General features: G+C 39.9%; 1 protein-coding gene across 1 annotated transcript in view; it reads left to right on the top strand.

The window, feature by feature from the left end:
* The window catches only part of LOC107131271 (ATP-binding cassette sub-family C member 4), a 188,759-nt gene that overhangs the window by 99,456 nt on the left and 74,276 nt on the right, over positions 1–15,027 (top strand). The window contains 1 exon segment of the mRNA XM_024989168.2: positions 13,379–13,529. Within this exon segment, the coding sequence (XP_024844936.1) occupies positions 13,379–13,529 (151 nt within the window).

Raw genomic sequence — 15,027 nt, forward strand, 5'->3', positions numbered from 1 at the left:
GGCTAAATTGAAGACAGTAGGGAAAACCATTAGGCCATTCAGGTTTGGCTTAAATAAAATCCCTTATGATTATACAATGGAGGTGATGAATAGATTCAAGGGATTATATCTGGTAGACAGAGAACCTGGAAAACTATGAACAGAATGCACTGCTACTGTTTCTGTTTAGTCACTAAGTTGTGTTTGACTCTTTGCAATCCCATGGACTATAGCCCTTCAGGCTCCTCTTTCCATGGGATTTTCCCAGACAAGAATACTGGAGTGGGTTGCCATTTCCTTCTCCAGAGGATCTTCCCGATCCAGTGATCAAAGCCACATTTCCTGCATTGGCAGGGAGATTCTTTACCACTGAGCCACCATGGAAGCTCAGCAACCACTTTTCAGATCTTGTAATGATCAGTCTGTTATTCCCTAATTAGCTGGGAATCTAGAACTGGTCCCCTCATGGTAGAGACCAGATAAGACTGCAAGAAATCCAACAGTGTTAGAAAATGCAGACAGAAGGGGAAATATATAAAAGAGGAATATATTTAAATATTAATTTTTAAAATGTGAATTTTATCTGTATATGTGATACAGTATCAGGAAGAAATTAAAAGAAAATGACTGAATTGTTTGAATTTAGGCAAATCAATAAGCCTCTCTGAGCATCAGTTTCCTGCTTTGTAAAGGGAGAACATAATCCCTCCTCATACTGATGTGAGAATGAGATTACATAAAGCCTGTGAAATACTTGAGATTGGGACCCAAGACAAGTCTTATGAAATGTCATTCATTGGTATTTGGGAGCATTGCATGAACATTATTTCTTTGCTTGTTGACTAGATCTAGAGAATTGTGGAAGTTCTGTGTTATGAGAAAACTTGTCATGGCCTCTAGCAATAAAGCAAAGTCTTATTTTTCAAGTTTTTTGGTTGGACAGGCTTTTAAACAAAACCATTAACATTTTCACAAGCATTATTTTCTTTTCTTTGCTGCTTTTTAATATATTTTATTTACAATTCATTTAGATACCAGTGTGGCTTGTTATAAACAGCTCATAGCACAGCATCCTTTTGGAGGATGAAAGGTGCTCATGGGACTTCCTCCATAGGTGGTGGTGACATGTCCTCTGCCTTAGTCATCTTGACATTCTAACCAGGCTGCTTGCTTCCACCAAGAATGCCAATCTGGAGTGGATGCAGTTGAATTTCCTGAGATTCACACATTTACAAAATACAGATTTTGTACTTTTGTTGGTATCAATATATCAGTTCATGGTGCATGAAATAGAAAATGTCACATTGATATTATCTTTGGACTATATTGAATAATCTGGTTTGGTTTTGTTGACTCAGAGGTCCATCACTTTTTCCCTTAGTCTTCCGTAAATGCTTCAGTTCAGTTCAGTTCAGTCGCTCAGTCGTGTCCAACTTTATGCTTAGGAGTTTCAAAACAGAAAGTCTTCACTAAGAAAAAGGATAACTTGAAAGAGAGAGAAGATACAGAATAAGAAAAGAAACGTCTCTTTAAAATATTTGAAAAAAAAAAAAAAGAAACATCTCAAAAAATTTTACTTACTGCTATGTCCCTAAATTTGTCAATCTTTGGAAGGCTTAGAGTTAGGAAGATGATACAGAGAGGACAAAAACTGTAGTAGGCATTAAGTTTATTGGTCATATTATTTTAAAAGTTCATCTTCAAACAAAATGGACCTCAGATATGATTTTCACTGTGACCAAAGAAAATCCACAGACACTTTGGTGCACATGACATTATCACCACATCTAGGAAAAGTTGCACCTGCTCTGGTACCTCCTTGGATAATACTAAACCATTCTAGTGGTTAGAATGAGTAGCCTGTTAGGGCCCAACTTCATGAGATTTTTAGATGATGAGTTCAAGTTCGATGCATGAAACAGGACACTCAAAGCCAGTGCAATGGGCAACCCAGAGTGATGGGGTGAGGAGGGAGGTGAGGAGGGAGGTGAGAGGGGGTTTCAGGGTGGAGGGACACATGTACACCCGTGACTGATCCATGTCAGTGTATGGCAAAAACCATCACAATATTGTAAAGTAATTAGCCTCCAATTAAAATAATTAAATTAAAAGTAAAACAACAACAAAAAGATTCTTTAGGCTCATAAGTCTATGAATACCTCATCCCTCCTCCACTGGCTGCTGGTACCCAGAGCACAGTGAAGGGTGATAATGATGGAGTTAGAGTTTCTTTTTGTTATGCATGAACTGGTTAGCACTTTATGTGTATGATCTCATTTAATTCCCTTTACCATCTTTTTATGTTGTTGGACTATCCCAGTTTTTACTAAGATTGAGAGTGGGTCTTACACTCCCTGTTAATATTCTGGAAGACTTATCCTAAATCCTGTCTCAGCACAATACTGTGCTAGTGAAATATCCCCTCCAGGTGTAGGCTGTCATTCTCCGCAAATTAAAGAATTTTTCTGAATGGTGAAAAATCATCATTTCTCTCAAGTGAAAGATTTCATCTGAGAAAATTTTTAATTTGTTCATGTGGATTCATAGACTTTGGATAGAATTTCAAAATGGTGTGCTCAAAATGGGAAATATTTAAAAATAATGATTCTCCTTATTTGGAGGGCATCAGGACTTGAGTCACTTGCTTCTGGGACAATATGCTTCTTTCTATAGAACCATCATTGTCTCTGTGCCAGTGTGACAGAAGTATGTAAACACTGGCCATGGTGATATGGGTCATGAGATGGGCCTGAAATCCAATCACATGAGGGGAAATTATGTGCTTAAACTGGGCATTTTGGAATTCTTGGGAATGAAGGAGAAAGAAATGAGGTTGGCTTCAAGGAAGGGATGTGTATTGCACACCAGAATATTTTGTTTCCTTCTTCAAACGACTTTTTGCTTAGATACTATTTTCATCTTCTGCCAACTTCTACAAAGGGTTTGAGATACCTGGCAATAAAAAGATTCACAAATGTATATACATATAACTGTAAACCCATACACTATTTATATATATAAAATATTCAGTCTACAGTGAGGGTGGATATAGTATTACCTACAAGTAGATATTAGAGACATCCTCTTTGAATTGCTTCAGAATTTAGGACCAAGAAATATGAAGGATGTAACCTAACTTCAAAGCTCTGAGAGCATTAGTAATAGGTCTTCAATGGGTACCTAAGGAAAATGCATTGGCTCAGCTTCTGTGGAGCCCTTCATTTTGATTTTATTTCTGCTTCCCAGGTTATCTGCCAGGCTGGGTTAGTTTTAAAAGTCCCTCACCTATAATGATAAAATAGAAAGAGAAATTAAGGAAACGATTCCAATAGCCATTGCAACAAAAAGAATAAAATACTTAGGAAGATATCTACCTAAAGAAACTAAAGACCTATATATAGAAAACTATAAAACACTGGTGAAAGAAATCAAAGAGGACACAAAGAGATGGAGAAATATACCATGTTCATGGATTGGATGAATCAATATAGTGAAAATGAGTATACTACCCAAAGCAGTTTATAGATTTAATGCAATCCCTATCAAGCTACCAACGGTATTCTTCACAGAGCTAGAACAAATAATTTCACAGTTTGTATGGAAATACAAAAAAACCTCCAATAGCCAAAGCTATCTTGAGAAAGAAGAATGGAACTGGAGGAATCAACCTGCCTGACTTCAGGCTCTACTACAAAGCCACAGTCATCAAGACAGTATGGTACTGGCACAAAGACAGAAATATGATCAATGGAACAAAATAAAAGCCCAGAGATAAATCCACCCACCTATGGACACCTTATCTTTGACAAAGGAGGCAAGAATATACAATGAAGAAAAGACAAACTCTTTAACAAGTGGTGCTGGGAAAACTGGTCAACCACTTGTAAAAGAATAAAACTAGAACACTTTCTAACACCATACACAAAATAAACTCAAAATGGATTAAAGATCTAAATGTAAGACCAATAACTATAAAACTGTTAGAGGAGAACATAGGCAAAACACTCTCCGACATAAATCACAGCAGGATCCTCTATGACCCACCTCCCAGAATATTGGAAATAAAAGCAAAAATAGACAAATGGGACCTAATTAAAATTAAAAACTTCTGCACAATAAAGGAAACTCTAAGCAAGATGAAAAGACAGCCTTCAGAATGGGAGAAAATAATAGCAAATGAAGCAACTGACAAAGAACTAATCTCAAAAATATACAAGCAACTCCTGCAGCTCAATACCAGAAAAATAAACAACCCACTCAAAAAATGGGACAAATATCTAAACAGACATTTCTCCAAAGAAGACATACAGATGGCTAACAAACACATGAAAAGATGCTCAAAATCACTCATTATCAGAGAAATGCAAATCAAAACCACAATGAGGTACCATTTCATGCCAGTCAGAATGGCTGCGATCCAAAAGTCTACAAGCAATAAATGCTGGAGAGGGTGTGGAGAAAAGGGAACCCTCTTACACTGTTGGTGGGAATGCAAACTAGTACAGCCACTATGGAGAACAGTGTGGAGATTCCTTAAAAAACTGGAAATAGAACTGCCATATGGCCCAGCAATCCCACTACTGGGTATACACACCGTGGAAACCAGAATTGAAAGAGACAAGTGTACCCCAATTTTCATGGCAGCACTGTTTATAATAGCCAGGACATAGAAGCAACCTAGATGTCCTTCAACAGATGAATGGATAGGAAAGCCATGGTACATATACACAATGGAGTATTACTCAGCCATTAAAAATAACACAGTAGAATCAGTTCTAATGAGGTTGATTAAACTGGAGCCTATTATACAGAGTGAAGTAAGCCAGAAAGAAAAACACCAATACGCTATCGATTCAGTTCAGTTCAGTCGCTCAGTCGTGTCTGACTTGTTACGAACTCATGAATTGCAAAACGCCAGGCCTCCCTGTCCATCACCATCTCCCAGAGTTCACTCAGACTCACGTCCATCGAGTTAGTGATGACATCCAGCCATCTCATCCTCTGTCGTCCCCTTCTGCTCTTGCCCCCAATCCCTCCCAGCATCAGAGTCTTTTCCAATGAGTCAAAACTTCACAAGAGGTGGCCAAAGTACTGGAGTTTCAGCGTTAGCATCATTCCTTCCAAAGAAATCCCAGGGCTGATCTCCTTCAGAATGGACTGGTTGGATCTCCTTGCAGTCCAAGGGACTCTCAAGAGTCTTCTCCAACACCACAGTTCAAAAACTTCAATTCTTCAGCACTTCAGCTTTCTTCACACTCCAACTCTCACATCCATACTTGACTACTGGAAAAACCATAGCCTTGACTACATGGACCTTTGTTGGCAAAGTTATGTCTCTGTTTTTGAATATGCTATCTAGGTTGGTCATCACTTTTCTTCCAAGGAGTAAGTGTCTTTTAATTTCATGGCTACAGTCACCATCTGCAGTGATTTTGGAGCCCCCAAAAATAAAGTCTGACACTGTTTCCACTGTTTCCCCATCTATTTCCCATTAAGTGGGACCAGATGCCATGATCTTCGTTTTCTGAATGTTGAGCTTTAAGCCAACTTTTTCACTCTCCTCTTTCACTTTCATCGAGAGGCTTTTTAGTTCCCCTTCACTTTCTGCCATAAGGGTGGTGTCATCTGCATATCTAAGTTTATTGATATTTCTCCCGGCAATCTTGATTCCAGCTTGTGTTTCTTCCAGCCCAGCGTTTCTCATGATGTACTCTGCATATACATTAAATAAGCAAGGTGACAGTATACAGCCTTGACGTACTCCTTTTCCTATTTGGAACCAGTCTGTTGTTCCATGTCCAGTTCTAACTGTTGCTTCCTGACCTGCATACAAATTTCTCAAGAGGCAGGTCAGGTGGGCTGTTATTTCCATCTCTTTCAGAATTTCAGTGTATTGTGATCCACATAGTCAAAGGCTTTGGCCTAGTCAATAAAGCAGAAACAGATATTTTTCTGGAACTCTCTTGCTTTTTAGGATAATCCAGCGGATGTTGGCAACTTGGTCTCTAGTTCCTCTGCCTTTTCTAAAACCAACTTGAACATCTGGAATTTCAAGGTTCACATATTGCTGAAGCCTGGCTTGGAGAATTTTGAGCATTACTTTACTAGCATTTGAGATGAGTGCAATTGTGCAGTAGTTTGAGCATTCTTTGGCATTGCCTTTCTTTGGGATTGGAATGAAAACTGACCTTTTCCAGTCCTGTGGCCACTGCTGAGTTTTCCCAATTTGCTGGCATATTGAGTGCCGCACTTTCACAGCATCATCTTTCAGGATTTGAAATAACTCAACTGGAATCCTATCACCTCCACTAGCTCTGTTTGTAGTGATGTTTTCTAAGGCCCACTTGACTTCACATTCCAGGATGTCTGCCTCTAGGTGAGTGATCACACCATCATGATTATCTTGGTTGTGAAGATCTTTCTTGTACAGTTCTTCTGTGTATTCTTGCCATCTCTTCTTAATGTCTTCTGCTTCTGTTAGGGCCATACAATTTCTGTCCTTTATCGAGCCCATCTTTGCATGAAATATTCCCTTGGTATCTCTAATTTTCTTGAAGACATATCTAGTCTTTCCCATTCTGTCGTTTTCCTCTATTTCTTTGCATTGATCGCTGAAGGAGGCTTTCTTATCTCTCCTTGGTATTCTTTGGATCTCTGCATTCAGATGCTTATATCTTTCCTTTTCTCCTTTGCTTTTCACTTCTCTTCTTTTCACAGCTATTTGTAAGGCCTCCCCAGACAGTCATTTTTCTTTTTTGCATTTCTTTTCCATGGGGATGGTCTTGATCCCTGTCTCCTGTACAATGTCACGAACCTCATTCCATAGTTCATCAGGTACTATATCTATCAGATCTAGGCCCTTAAATCTATTTCTCACTTCCACTGTATAATCATAAAGGATTTGATTTAGGTCATACCTGAATGGTCTAGTGGTTTTCCGTACTTTCTTCAATTTAAGTCTGAATTTGGCAATAAGGAGTTCATGATCTGAGCCACAGTCAGCTCCTGGTCTTGTTTTTGTTGACTGTATAGAGCTTCTCCCTCTTTGGCTGCAAAGAATATAATCAATCTGATTTCGGTGTTGACCATCTGATGATGTCCATGTATAGTGTCTTCTCTTGTGTTGTTGGAAGAAGGTGTTTGCTGTGATGGGTGCATTTTCTTTGCCAATCTCTATTAGTCTTTTCCCTTCTTCATTCCATATTCCAAGGCCAAATTTGCCTGTTACTCCAGGTGTTTCTTGACTTCCAACTTTTGCATTCCAGTCCCCTATAATGAAAAGGACATCTTTTTTGGGTATTAGTTCTAAAAGATCTTGTAGGTCTTCATAGAACCATTTAACTTCAGCTTCTTCAGCGTTACTGGTTGGGGCATAGACTTAGATTACTGTGATATTGAATGGTTCGCAGTGGAAACGAACAGAGACCATTCTATCTTTTTTGAGATTGCATACGAGTATTGCATTTCGGACTCTTTTATTTACCTGATGGCTACTCCATTTCTTCTGAGGTATTCCTGCCCACAGTAGCAGATATAATGGTCATCTGAGTTAAATTCACCCATTCCAGTCCATTTTAGTTCGCTGATTCCTAGAATGTCAACGTTCACTCTTGCCATCTCCTGTTTGACCACTTCCAATTTGCCTTGATTCATGGACCTGACATTCCAGGTTCCTATGCAATATTGCTCTTTACAGCATTGGACCATGCTTCTATTACCAGTCACATCCACAACTGGGTATTGTTTTTGCTTTGGTTCCATCCCTTCATTCTTTCTGAAGTTATTTCTCCACTGATCTCCTGTAGCATATTGGACACCTACCGACCTGGGGATTTCCTTTTTCGGTATCCTATCATTTTGCCTTTTCATACGGTTCATGGGGTTCTCATGGGAAGAATACTGAAGTGGTTTGCCATTCACTTCTCCAGTCGACCACAGTCTGTCAGACCTCTCCACCATGACCTGCCATTCTTGGGTGGGCTCATGGTCATGGCTTAGTTTCATTTAGTTAGATAAGGCTGTGGTCCTAGTGTGTTTAGATTGACTAGTTTCCATGAGTATGGTTTCAGTGTGTCTGCCCTCTGATGCCCTGTTTCAACACCTACCATCTTACATGGGTTTCTCTTACCTTGGACGTGGGGTATCTCTTCACAGCTGCTCTGCCCGAGGCCAGGAGTGGTGGCTGGGAGGAGCAGCCCCATGTCCAAGGAGCAGTGGCTGTGCGGGTGCAGGAGGGCCTAGAAGAGCTATTCCACATTCAATGTCAGGAAGGGAGATGGTGAGGAGATACCAATACAGTATACTAATGTATATATATGGAATTTAGAAAGATGGTTATGATAACCCTGTATGCAAGACAGCAAAATAGACACAGATGTATAGAACAGTCTTTTGGACTCTATGGGAGAAGGAGAGGGTGGGACGATTTGGGTGAATGGTACTGAAACATGTATAATATCATATAAGAAACGAATCACCAGTCCAGGTTTGATACATGATGCTTGGGGCTGGTGCACTGGGATGACAGAGGGATGGTATGGGGAGGGAGGTGGCAGGGGTGTTCAGGATGGGGAACACGTGTACACCTGTGGAGGATTCATGTTGATGTGTGGCAGAACCAATACAGTATTGTAAAGTAAAAAAAAAAAAGTCCCTCACCTGGGAAGAGCCAGATTATTGAAATTGATGAATGTTCTCCATCAAACGATGTGGGTCTGCTAAAAAACTGTAATTTGGATTTTTTATTGACATTTTGGCAGGTTTTTTTGACAACCAACAATGGCAAGCTAAGTGACTTAAGACCAGACATAGAAGGAGCTGGCAGTACCCCTCCCCATGAGCATTTAAGTTGTAGCTGGTGGAATGCATACTTAATGTAGTGGCTGTAAGCATTGTTTATCTGTAGGTCTAATAGAGAGGTAGTCAGGCCTATTTTTTTTTCCAGTTATGACTAGAATGTATTGCTTCAGAATCCCATCCTCTTTACTCTGGGTTTCATTTTGATACCACAGCAGATGTGGGTGAAACAGGAAAAGCATGTGAGTCTCCATCCAGATAATACAGTTTGGTTCCCAAGGGCTCCTGGACACAGAGTCACAGTTCTGGACATTTCCCCTTCCTTCTAGGATCCTCCTGCCTGCGGCTGTGACTGTAGGATTCATTGAGTCAAACTGCTCCTGTCTTTCTCCTTGACCTGAAGTCCTTCCTGGATAAACTTAGAACAACCACTTACCCTCCCATCTTTATGCCATATCTGCAAGTGAAAATGAAGTTCTTACTTTTCTGATTCAAAAGATGGTTGTGAAGATCCTCTGAAAAAAACTGATCAGGAAGAGCAGTGAAATGATAACACGAGTCTCTGTGATACAGACATTACCCTCCTAACCCATCCCTTAGAAACACACCTGGGCCAGCTGCCCTCGGGGAAAATGTGGGGAGGCCCTGGGATGGCCAGCCTGGGATGCAGGTGCTGGTGCTGAGAGGGCAAAGAATAACCAGTGTTAACTCAAAAAAGCATCTTAATCTTCTCACCTCAGCTCCTTTTTGGTCAAAATTTCCATCAATTGTAGTTACTGCCTGCAAGTTATTCTTGCCACTCTTTCTATTTGTGACCAGACTGTAAAATTCAACCATAAGTCTCTTCATCAGTTCAGTTCAGTCACTCATTCGTGTCCGATTCTTTGAGACCCCATGAATCGCAGCACGCCAGGCCTCCCTGTCCATCACCAACTCCCAGAGTTCACTCAAATTCACGTCCATTGAGTCGGTGATGCCATCCAGCCATCTCATCCTCTGGCGTCCTGTTCTCTTCCTACCCACAATCCCTCCCAGCATCAGCGTCTTTTCCAATGAGTCAACTCTTCGCATGAGGTGGCAAAAGTACTGGAGTTTCAGCTTTAGCATCATTCCTTCCAAAGAAATCCCAGGGCTGATCTCCTTTAGGATGGACTGGTTGGATCTCCTTGCAGTCCAAGGGACTCTCAAAAATCTTCTCCAACACGACAGTTCAAAAGCATCAGTTTTTGAGTGCTCAGCTTTCTTCACAGTGCAACTCTTACATCCATACATGACCACAGGAAAAACCATAGCTTTGACTTGACAGACCATTGTTGGCAAAGTAATGTCTCTGCTTTTGCATATGCTCTCTAGGTTGGTCATAACTTTTCTTCCAAGGAGTAAGTGTCTTTTAATTTCATGGCTGCAATCACCATCTACAGTGATTTTGGAACCCCAAAAATTAAGTCTGACACTGTTTCCACTGTTTCCCCATCTATTTCCCATTAAGTGATGGGACCAGAGGCCATGATCTTCGTTTTCTGAATGTTGAGCTTTAAGCCAACTTTTTCATTCTCCTCTTTCACTTTCATCAAGAGGCTTTTTGTTCCTCTTCACTTTCTGCCATAAGGGTGGTGTCATCTGCATATCTGAAGTTACTGATATTTATCCCAGCAATCTTGATTCCAGCTTGTGCTTCTTCCAGCCCAGCATTTCTCATGATGTACTCTGCATATAAGTTAAATAAGAAGAGTCACAATATACAGCCTTGACATACTCCTTTTCCTATTTGTAACCAGTCCATTGTTCCACGTTCAGTTATAACTGTTGCTTCCTGACCTGCATACAGGTTTCTCAAGAGGCAGGTCAGGTGGTCTGGTATTCCCATCTCTTTCAGAATTTTCCACAGTTTATTGTGATCCACACAGTCAAAGGCTTTGGCATAGTCAATAAAGCAGAGATAGATGTTTTTCTGGAACTCTCTTGCTTTTTCAATGATCCAGCAGATGTTGACAATTTGATCTCTGGTTCCTCTGCCTTTTCTAAAACCAGCTTGAACATCTGAAAGTTCATAGTTCACGTATTGCTGAAGCCTGACTTGGAGAATTTTGAGCATTACTTTACTAACATGTTAGATGAATGCAATAGTGCGGTAGTTTGAGCATTCTTCAGCATTGCCTTTCTTTGGGATTGGAATGAAAACTGACCTTTTCCAGTCCTGTGGCCACTGCTGAGTTTTCCAATTTCATTGGCATGTTGAGTGCAGCACTTTCACAGCATCATCTTTCAGGATTTGAAATAGCTCAACTGGAATTCCATCACCTCCACTAGCTTTGTTCGTAGTGATGCTTTCTAAGGCCCACTTGACTTCACTTTCCAGGATACCTGCCTCTCGATGAGTGATCACACCATTGTGATTATCTGGGTCATGAAGACCTTTTTTGTACAGTTCTGTGTATTCTTGCCACCTCTTTTTACTGTCTTCTGCTTCTGTTAGGTCCCTACCATTTCTGTCCTTTATCAAGGCCATCTTTGCATGAAATGTTCCCTTGGCATCTCTAATTTTTTTGAAGTGATCTCTAGTCTTTCCTATTCTGTTGTTTTCCTCTATTTCTTTGCATTGATCGCTGAAGAAGACTTTCTTATCTCTCCTTGGTATTCTTTGGAACTCTGCATTCAGTTGCTTATATCTTTTCATTTTCTCCTTTGCTCTTCTTTTCTCTTCTTTTCACAGCTATTTGTAAGGCCTCCCCAGACAGTCATTTTTCTTTTTTGCATTTCTTTTCCATGGGGATGGTCTTGATCCCTGTCTCCTGTACAATGTCACAAGCCTCCGTCCATAGTTCATCAGGTACTCTATCTATCAGATCTAGGCCCTTAAATCTATTTCTCACTTCCACTGTATAATCATAAGGGATATGATTTAGGTCACACCTGATGTTCTAGTGGTTTTCCCTACTTTCTTCAATTTCAGTCTGAATTTGGCAATAAGGAGTTCATGATCTGAGCCACAGACAGCTCCCGGTTTTGTGTTTGCTGACTGTATAGAGCTTCTCCATCTTTGGCAGCAAGGAATTTAATCAATCTGATTTCGGTGTTGACTGTCTGGTGATGTCCATGTATCGAGTCTTCTCTTGTGTTGTAGGGAGATTGTGTTTGCTATGACCAGCGCGTTCTCTTGACAAAACTCTATTAGCCTTTTCCCTTCTTCATTCCGTATTCCAAGGCCAAGTTTGCCTGTTACCCCAGGTGTTTCTTGACTTCCTACTTTTTCATTCCAGTCCCCTATAATGAAAAGGACATTTTTGGGGGTGTTAGTTCTAAAAGGTCTTTTAGGTGTTCATGCTTCAGCTTCTTCAGTGTTACTTCTTGGGGCATAGACGTGGATTACTGTGATATTGGAGTCTCTTCTTAGAATTGCCTAAAAATGTTCATGAATTCACTCTGTTTCTCCAACACTCTCTGCCTTGTGCAGATCACCATGAATTTGTATCGACCTGAGATAAACTTCAGATGCCTTTCCCCAGACTAAATCTGCACATCCCCACCACCCCACCCCACTGTCGTTTCAGGCAGACACTAAATGTTGATTCCATTCTTTAAAAATAAGAGTATCATACTTTTCCTGATAAAGATGAATACTTAAATCAGCACAACCAATGATTTTGTTTTCTCTTCTACCTGCTGTCTTTTTTTGACCAAGACCATGTCCCAAGATAGAATAATTTCACAGGATAATGTGATGATTAGGAGAATGTTCATGGAACCCTTAGCACAGTGTCTTATATACAGTAAAGACTTGGTAAATGAGGTCTGCTGTTGTTACAATCATTAACCTTTGAAATAGGCATTTTAAATACTTACTATAATGATAGAAAGTTGGCTGTATATTTGGGCAAGTTTAAATATATCATAAAGACTCATGACATGGGCTTCCTGTGACTTAGGCTTTGCAGTGTCCATCAAGTTGCTTTTCTTCTTCCTATGCCTCAGTCTCTCCATCTGTAAAATGATACAACACTGTTATTAGATAGAGCTATTGTGAAGATTAATGGGTTAATACATGTGAAGGTTTGAAGGTATAGCTCTGCACACAGTCAATACTCAGTAAATATTAGCTATGGATAGAAAATCTAGAAATAGGGATTCCTACTTTCAAAGGTCACCGTTTAAATTTGTCCTACTTTTCTGGACAGTGAATTTGTAATTAACTACTTCTTTCTCCCTGCGTGCATAGCTGAGGCATCTGGATTCCTCACCTGTGATGTCTGCTCACTCATCGGTCTACTAACACCTGCTGACTCCCAATAGTTTGGGATTCAGCTCCTACTCTCTGAGCCTCAGATATCCTCGTCTGTTAAAAGTAGTAGTGCCTGCCTTATGGGGCTACTGAGTGTATCACAATGGCTGATACTTACAAAGTTCTTATGAGAGTGTTTGGCACATATACTGAATATCATAAGGATCACCTATAATTTTATTTCTTTGGAAAAGAAAAAATTCTCTGCTGTCCCAACAAGTCTTTTTGAGGAAAGGAGTTTAATCCCAACAGAACAAACCATTATAGTTTATCTTTGAAAAGTACCCTTCAAAGGAGGCCTCTGCGTCTATTTTGCTATTTCAGACATTTCTTCTTGTGATTGGTGTGGTGGGCGTGATGGTGACTGTGATTCCTTGGATTATTATACCTGTGATTCCCCTTGGCATCATTTTCTTTGTTCTCCAGTGGTATTTCTTAAGGACATCACGAGATGTGAAACGCCTCGAATGTACAAGTGAGTACCAGGGCTCTCAGGTTGGGATGGCAGTGCAGGGTGGCTTCCATTTATGCCATAATTAACCAGACCCCTGACATCCTGCAGACTCTGTTTTCTGGAATTTCTCACTAGTGAACATTAGATAATTGAATGTTATGGCCCATGAGAGTAGATTTGGCCCTTAAGGCAAATGGAGCTGGAGGTGGGTCAGCTGCACTTTGCATTTTAGCCCAAGGAGGACGGATGTGAACACCTGAGGACAGGGACCATTTCTGTCTTGTTCAGGACATACTTCCTAATAATAACACTCTATTAAAACTAATACAATTATGTAAAGTTTAAAAATAAAATAAAATTAAAAAAATATTATTCTTAAAAATATTTCATCATGTTGGAACTAATGTAGAAGGAAAAGAGAATTTTTCTCCTCCTGAAGTTACCAAAAATGACAAGGAAAGGAAAAGATTATAAAAGGAAAGGAGACCTCAGAAAGTATATGTCAGAGGTGATATATTTGAAAAATACTTTTTTTTACATGTTCAAGTAAGTTGCATGTTTTTTTTTAATTTATTTTAATTGTAGTCTAATTACTATACAATATTGTAGTGATTTTGTGTTGAAAAGGCATATGTTAGTCACTCAGTTGTGTCTGACTCTTTGCAACCCTGTGGACTGTAGCCCACCAGGCTCCTCTGTCCATGGAATTCTCTAGGCAAAAATACTGGAGTGGGTAGCCATTCCCCTCTCCAGAGGATCTTCCCAGACCCAGGGGTTTAAGCCAGGTCTCCTGCATTGCTGGTGGCTTCATTACTGTTTGAGCCACCAGGGAAGCCCTGCTGAAAAGATAAACCTTGTTATTTGCAGGTTTGCTCTTTATCATTACTAGTATTGGGGGTGACACCACACTGTTTGTGGTCCCCCACTTCTTAAAACTATTCATATAAACAATGCTGAAAAGAATCCCTTAGGAGGACACAAGATGGGGATCTGTTAAGTATTCATTTAGTTTATTACTCCATTCAGCTTCCTAGTTTTAGAATAATGGGAACAGGGACTTCCCTGTGGTCTGTGGTTAAGCCTCTGTGCTTCTGCTGTGGGGGCACAGCTTCAATCCCTGGTCGGGGAACTAAGAACCTGCAAGGTGCAGCAAAAAAATAGAATAATGGGGATCACATTTTATGACTAATCATTCTATTGTGTAGGTAATCACAGATGATTAAATAGTTGGATTTATCTAACTATTAATGCACATATTTCATCAATATTAAAACTAATAAGGAAAGTAGAATTATTATATATTTTTAAAAGTTATAAAAACTATACCCAAAAAGTAAGGATGGAATATGTTAGTATCAGAGACCTCAACCATAAATAATTATTGCAAATTAATACCAATTTAACCTTCTAGAAACCAAGCCAAGAAGAGAAGCATATTGAGCCCCATGGTTCTTTGTATCAACCAAGTGGGAATAAAAATTCAGTTCATCCAGTCAAAAGAGTATTTTTTTTTCCCACT

Source organism: Bos taurus, unplaced genomic scaffold (genome assembly GCF_002263795.3).
Source record: "Bos taurus isolate L1 Dominette 01449 registration number 42190680 breed Hereford unplaced genomic scaffold, ARS-UCD2.0 Leftover_ScbfJmS_264, whole genome shotgun sequence".
Lineage (NCBI taxonomy): Eukaryota > Metazoa > Chordata > Mammalia > Artiodactyla > Bovidae > Bos > Bos taurus.